This window comes from Branchiostoma belcheri, unplaced genomic scaffold (genome assembly GCF_001625305.1).
Source record: "Branchiostoma belcheri isolate BF01 breed outbred unplaced genomic scaffold, Haploidv18h27 scaffold850, whole genome shotgun sequence".
NCBI lineage: Eukaryota > Metazoa > Chordata > Leptocardii > Amphioxiformes > Branchiostomatidae > Branchiostoma > Branchiostoma belcheri.
Genome location: NW_017804521.1, coordinates 1 through 7412, shown reverse-complemented (window position 1 = coordinate 7412; position 7412 = coordinate 1). Strand labels below are relative to the sequence as shown.

Genomic DNA, 7412 nt, shown 5'->3' with positions numbered 1-7412 from the left:
AAACTGAGCAGTACGCCCCGCCTATCTAAATTACCGCTAGCGAGGCCGAGGAGAGTTGACCAACTCTTTTAGTAAAAAAAATTACAGGTACAGGGTAGACGAGCGCCTGTCCAAAACATGAGCTGGTTTAAGCTGATACAAAGAAGTACACAAAAGACAAACACGCACACGATCCTTTCTGTGGAAACGACCAGCTCATCCACAAACACAATAAAATCGCCACTAAAAATAGCAAAACGATCTACGAAATTGTATAACGGTTGTTTCAAAACAGCGCCAACTGGATCAAAGGCCGTCTTAACAGCTGATTCACAAAAATAGTCTGCTGATATTTACCAAATTAGTGACCAAGAACAGAAGGGCAAAGGTGAACCTTTATCCGTCACGAAAATACACACCAGAACTTTCTCTGTATTATTTACCTTCTTTTTTTTCAACATCTTTTACTTTCCCGCGGTGGGTAATGAATGTCCGAAATACAAACATGCACACACACACACACACAAAAACCCAGTAAAACAATTGGCAACAAGTTACTAACAAAAACAAGTCCACAGACGGTCCGACAAAAGGGCATGGCTGTATACTCGAAGTTCCTAGGCTAGAGGAAGGCTTAAAATAATATCAAATGATATCCATCACTCTTCTTCAGCGTCACTGACATGGACTTAAAGAACTAGTCAACACTTATAACATGTGAGAGTGTTTACTAGCGTTAAACGTTATCTGTTTTGCCAGTTCATTTCAGGCCTGCCAACCTTAGTATTTGGGTGGCAGCTGGACGACAAACTACATCATCACATTGCAAGCAAATTGTATAGCTGCAGAGGAATAAAAAAACACTCAGTCGAATACAGTGTGAACAAGACAACAGGCGATCAAACACGCATCCTGCAAACAGCTACACACAAGAGAATTGGCATTCAATGATTGGTACGAAGAAAAAAATGCAAAGCCTGGGAAAAAACAGCACAGGTAGCAATCAACCAGCTGGTCAGCGGACATACAAATCTACAGAAACTGAATCGACCCATAAGTGACTCCAAAAGTGTAATGTCAAAAAGAAAGAAAAAGAAACACAAACCACTACATCTATCACTAGAGAAGGGTGAGAGGAAAAGTGCAGGTAGACAACGTCTTACAACAGTGCAGTCAGATAAATACAGAATTCATACACGTACGTTTTTAAACTAGTAAAAAACACATTTTGGTGCCTTGCAAGACTGATAACTAATCAACAAGTCGATTGGTACCCAACAAAATCAGGAATAACACAGGCTAAGAAATTATCATTGATACAAGTAAAATGGAATCATTATCATCGCCTCATGAGTCATGCGGTTGTCATCACAACAAAATACATCTCAAACACAGTAAACGAAATATCTAGAGAAAAATAGAATGAAGCCCTAACGTAGTCAAAGACGATTCAAACTACTGCTGGATAAAATATGGAGATTATACTTCCGATGTTTTGAGTGATACATCCATCACTCTTCTTCAGCGTCATTTAGATATGATAAATTAACAACACTATTGTTTACCTGTTCTGTTAGTTCATTTCAGACCTGCCAACTTTAATCTTTTTGGGGTTTCAGCCGGGTGACAAACTACTGAAATTCAGTCATTAATCATCAATAGTTCGTGTCCAACTAACTAGAGCGTAGAATTAACACTACTCGTTGACACAGCGGACTACAGGCGCAGACGAAAATTTAGAAAAACAACAGCTACATGAGCAACATTACAAACGGTGACTAACAAAATTCAAACTACTCATAGACAAAAGACATACTCAGTAGCCTGTACGTCACCAGTGATCAATACAACAAACAAAGCCGGAAATTGATGAATTATACAAACTGCACAAATACACAGTCGGTACCTTGCGACACATTATACTTCCGACATCAGCTAATAACTTGTAAAATATGTCCACGTCCTTGTCTAACTTCCCTTGGACGAAACGACTCGCCGAAGTTGCTGGACGCTTACGCCGTCATTAAATTCTTAAACAACGTGCTTTAACGAAATTATCGAAGATTTGCTGGCATCCAGGCTTTAGCGCCCGCAAACAATGTAAAACCGTGACCAACAGATTTTAAAACAAACAGGGACTAAGCGTTACTACTAACATCCCAATTTACGTCCACAACAAAGGCAAAGAAACTTCCGCTAAATTTCTAACCAGACAGACCTTACGTATTTTTCTTTTACATTGTAAGATATATTGCTGGTGCTTCAATAAGTATGTCATGTCCCTCCCCCACTTTGGAACAATGTTGTCAACAAGAAAATGTCCGTCAAAAACGCCAAAATTTTGTTAATTTTAGACAAAAATTACAATTAAACTGTTAGTACAGAGTCGAAGTGTCCATACCATATTGTATACTTGTAGCATGCATATAAGAGGAAGAGGACTTACCAGCGAAAATGTTTTCTACTGTCGTCCGGGCCATGTTGTACGCTTCTGCCCCGCGTCCGTCCGTGTAGCTTTATATACGAGAACGCGTACGGTGAGTGAAGCCTGAGTGAAGCATTCCTCCGCGGTGCAATCGTACGGGATTGCCGGACGGGTCTGGTGATTCCCTATGATTCCCCAAGCCTCAGAGTTCAGTTCAGCAACTTTATTCTCACTTCGGGGTGCATACCGGAACGTCTAAGCAGCCACTGAAGCAGCGCGAAAAGTGATGCAGAAAATACTCGTTTACGGACGCAAACGAAAGTATAAAACATCTTGGACACTGGGCGCTACTTTAGTCCAGATGACTCGGTCTCAAACTCCTCGGTGTCGATGGGAGCACAAGTTCCAAACTGTACACAAGTGAAGTCTCCAAGCTGGCAGCCGAAAGAAGTTGTCGATTCTGACTGTGGTATTCGGTTGGTTCACACCCATCCCCCAAATTTGGAAAATATCTGTCAAATTTACTTGAAGTAGTTCATCCTGATTGGAGGAAGAAATATGCAAAACGTGTCAAAGTCCGATACTACCGTTGACATTTCTTGTCCAGACGTGCCAGATTGGCCTGTGCGAGATTGACAGGTAAGGGAATTGCCCGGAACACTAAGGCACTGGGGATACGAAGTCCTTGGCCACCGTTATCCTACACCAGACGTGGGCGTGAGAGGCGGAATACTGAACAGATGTGCTCTCTGTCACTCACTAGAAGGCCTTCAAGCAAGGTGACGGTAATACGAGCGAATACAAGGTTAAGATTATACAGTATTTATTACATTGGCGATATGCTGCCCCTGGATAAAAAAAAAAAGAAAATGAAATGAAAACGGCGAGATAAGTCATTAAGTGAATTATACAAGAGACGAATACCCATTTTGAGCCGGGGCGAAGGGCTCTAGGAAAAAATTAAAATTGGGGAGAGGGCCTAGGAAATAGGATCTATTAAACTCTCTAACGTTTCTATATAATCTTAAAACGTGATTTACGTCCGTCCCATTCACATCGTAGCGATTTTCCGGTCATTGGAATCGGCTGATGTTACATTGGGCAGGCAGGTCTAAATCCAAGAAATCAGCCTCAAACGTAGGGACTGTACGATATTTAGTGGGGGGGAGGGGAAGTCCCGGTCGTCCGGGGGTAGCGTAAAAAGATTTTTTCTAGGCCCTACCCCAGGTCCGACAAAAATTTCCCAAGGCCGGCATGACAGACAGACAGACAGATAGATACGGGGACTGTTGTTGCTTCTTTGTCCTGGTTCGCCTTCCCTTCTCCTCCCACCACGACCAGCTGTCGCATTCGCGGGAGGACAGGCACGCGCTGCCGAGCGGGGAATCAGTGTATGTACGGCGATCTCAAACTGGGGCCGTACAATCGTAAAAACTGGCCTAATAGCAACTTAAAGCAACCTACATAAGCACAGGGGCACGAACAACAACAAAAAAACTTGAAAGATTGACCAAAAAAAAACGAAATTTTATCGGTCCTGTCAACAGCAATTTGCACTGCTGCCAGGAAAAATCCTGTCAGCAGTGCAATACTTTCTGTTATTGAAAGGACGTTCCTGTAAACAGTGCAATACTTTCTGTTAGTACTGACAGGACGGTCCTGTCAATAGCCACAGGCTTTCCTAATCTTCAAGCAGATCCCTCTCGGTGGCAAAAAGACAGTATCAAATTGGCCAGGCAGTGTCCATTAGCCAGAGAAGGTCCGCGGCCACCGTTGGTGGGGGTCAGGCAAAAAAAACCCGACCATATATAAAAATGTAACGATCATTCCCTCACAACCTCTGCTTGGAGAGTAAGGCTTTCCGAGATGATCTCGTATCGCATTTCCCCTGTTCAAGGCTGTTGCCGTATGAAAACAAGGTTGGGGATTGTACAATAATTAATAAGGGACAACTATTCCTGCAGAAAGGGTGGAATTTCATGGCAAAAAGACAATAGTTTCCAGGTTGTGATAAATCATAATTTGTTTTCCTGCACGTGATCTGTGGAGGAAGTTCGTCGACGAAATGAAAACTCTAATAGAGAACACTTTAATATATCTCAGCGTACCAGCAAAATTTGCAGGAAACAACATTTCAGAGGGTTACCTTTAGTCAAATCAAGTCAAGTTTATTGTGCAACAATTGCATTGGATACAATGTTATGGGCAAATGACACTTAATAACTGTAAACTATTTCTACTAGTTTGTTTATAGGAAGGGATCAACATGTAGGCCAAACCATGTCCGGAAGTGGGGAGGTTACAAAAAATAGCCTCTACCAGGCTTGGGGAGGCGGATAGAAAGAGTAAGTAGAGCCAAATAGAGAGATAAGCATGCCAAGGGAGTTTGTCCGTTGAGAGAACATTTCGCCGCACCCCAATCATGACATTGTTAGTTATCCCGTTCAACACTACCGAACTAGTGACTACCGAACCTTGGCTGTGAGTAAGAAGAAGAACTTTATTACACGACAATTGCACATGGTACAATGTATGGCAAACTACATAAGGAGAGTAACAACAATAAAATAAGTGTGTTGAATAAGACCTAATGTCGAATAAAACCTAACATATCTATATCATAATTATTCAAATAATAAGGGATATCACAAGTCTTTGATAAAGTGTTACAATCGAGTGGGCTAATCACAAGTTTCGGTATTTTTTCTAATAGCAAAGCATTCCTTTATATATCTACCTATTTTTGCGTTGTGGGGACCATTACATGTAAAGATATATTCAAATCTGTCTCCAACATCGAGACTCTTGAAATCTATGGTACTTGATTCGAGAAATGTAAATAGCTTGTTACGTATAACATCATATTTGGTACATTCCATAACAAAATGAAATTCATTTTCAATATGCTTTGGACAAAATGGACAGAACCTTTGGTCAGGGGCTATATTGTAATATCTACCTGTTTCAATATTCAATTTATGGCTACTGATTCTTAATTGAGTTATTGCTTTACGAATTTCAAAATTATCTATATCACAAAGGTATGTTTCTTGAGTAATAACAGGTTACAAACGGTCTCCTTCCAGTGCGAACGGCTGTCATTACAGTAACACCCGGCCTCTATCATGTATATATATATATATATTGTATTTTAATCTGAAATCGTACTATTTTATCCTACGTGTTCTTGATGTTGATTTTTAAATGATAATGATGCTTTTAATCTATTGTGATGATGTTTGTATGATGTATAATTGTAAAATGTCAATGCAATTCAGACGTGCCCGAAGTACTTCGGCACGTCTGCCATGTTGATATTTAATAAAGATTTGATTTGATTTGAAAAGGTTATCTGTTTATTAGGTCAATGGTCCTAGAAAGGGTTATCTGTTTTCAGTTTCCTGTTAATGTATGCCTGTTGCTTTATGGGAGCCAGTGTAAAATGAATAGCCAGAATCAGCAAGAATAGTGTATAAAGCTAGTAATTTTTTATAACAAATGTAATTCACAAGAGAAAGAGTTCTCCAATTTCTTGTTTCATTTCAAATTAGAGCTGTATCTAAACTTCCGTGATTGTACCTAAGATTTCTTTAGGTACACAGCTATATGAGGGTCTGCATGGGGGGGGGGCTGGCAACGGTTAACGGTAAATATAGCAGGGCAGATGACGCTTAACGGTAAATTCAGGACGGTCGACAACGCTTAACGGTAAATTGACAGCCTTTTTTTCGAGCTGCACTGGACTTGGTATCTCGCTTTGTGAGAAAAGGTATGTGTTCCCTGTGTTTCCCACCTGCCCTGCCGGTCCCCGAGTGCGTCAACAAATAAAGGGGAGTCCGAGTCGATGTCGGCCAGGGCTCTAACCAGCTTGACTTTTTTCTGTTCGCCCAGTTTTACCGATGGATTTTGAGAGGGGAGCGCCAAAGGCGCTCGAAATCTCAGGGGGTCCGGGGGATGCTCCCCGGGAAATTTAGGATTTTTAAGCCTTCAAAAACGCAATTTCCCGCATTTTGAGAGGCTAATCATGGTGTTGAGAGTGTTTGTCGGTCTTTCTGATGTTTTCATATTTTTACTCAAGATTTTTGTTAATTTTTTGTCTGTCAAGGTTGATGGATTCGTTAAAAAAATTCTGTAACTCTCCGCAAAGACGGAAAACTGGTGCTGGCTAGAGCCGAAGCGACCAAGCGCAGAAGCGCGAGTCGAGCGCCAAAGGCACGAGCAATGTAGGGGGTCCGGGGGCATTCTCCCCCGGGAAATTTTGTATTTTTAAACCTTCAATGACGCATTTTCCTGCACTTTGAAAGGCAAATTTAGGCGTAACGAAGAATTATTCATTAACGCTTAACGTTGATTTTAGGATGACAAATAACGTTTTACGTTGTATTAAAACGCTTCACGAATATACCGATAACGCTTAAGTTTGAATTAGAGCGGGCCGGCAACGATTAACGGTGAATTAAAATAGCCCATAACGGTTAAGAAAAAAGGGCATACATTCCCTCCTATATTTCAAATCATACATTTACTACAGTCAGCTGTTGACAGAGTAACCTACAGGCTAGGGTTAGTACAAATTCTTGTACACATCCTACGTACCGCCGATCTTGTACACATCCTGCAGGGGAATGCGGAGAGGTTTGCCTGTAGGCCTGGTCGGAGGTTCGATGGCGTCCAGAGCATCCTTCAGCGTATAGCCCGAGGCTTTACCGGACGTGCGCTCGAAGGACCACCCCTTGTACCAGCCCATGTTGGTGGACCGTTCTACCATGTTGTCACCATGCCAGCCTGAGACCGGCACAAACGCAACGGTGGCGGGGTTGTAGCCGATCTTTTTGATGCAGCCACCCACTTCTTTGGTGATTTCTCCAAAGCGAGCCTAGAAACAGAGAAGTAATTTAAAAGAGATTTCTCAGGAGTGTTTATAGGGTTTTGTGACCTTCAAATTCACGTGCACTCTTTCCTGTGTCTGACCTTTTGAACCCCTGTCGTTCTGCCTGTTAATCCTCTC

The 7412-nt window shown here is 41.7% G+C and overlaps 1 protein-coding gene across 1 annotated transcript in view; it reads right to left on the bottom strand.

Moving 5' to 3' along the window:
* Nucleotides 1-7280, bottom strand: part of LOC109487101 (elongation factor 1-alpha-like) — a gene marked incomplete at both ends in the record, with an annotated part of 9342 nt that extends 2062 nt beyond the window's left edge. Inside the window, one exon of the mRNA XM_019791071.1 lies at nucleotides 7001-7280. Within this exon, the coding sequence (XP_019646630.1) occupies nucleotides 7001-7280 (280 nt within the window). The remainder of the gene's footprint in view (nucleotides 1-7000) is intronic.
* Between the last annotated feature and the right edge of the window lie 132 nt (nucleotides 7281-7412).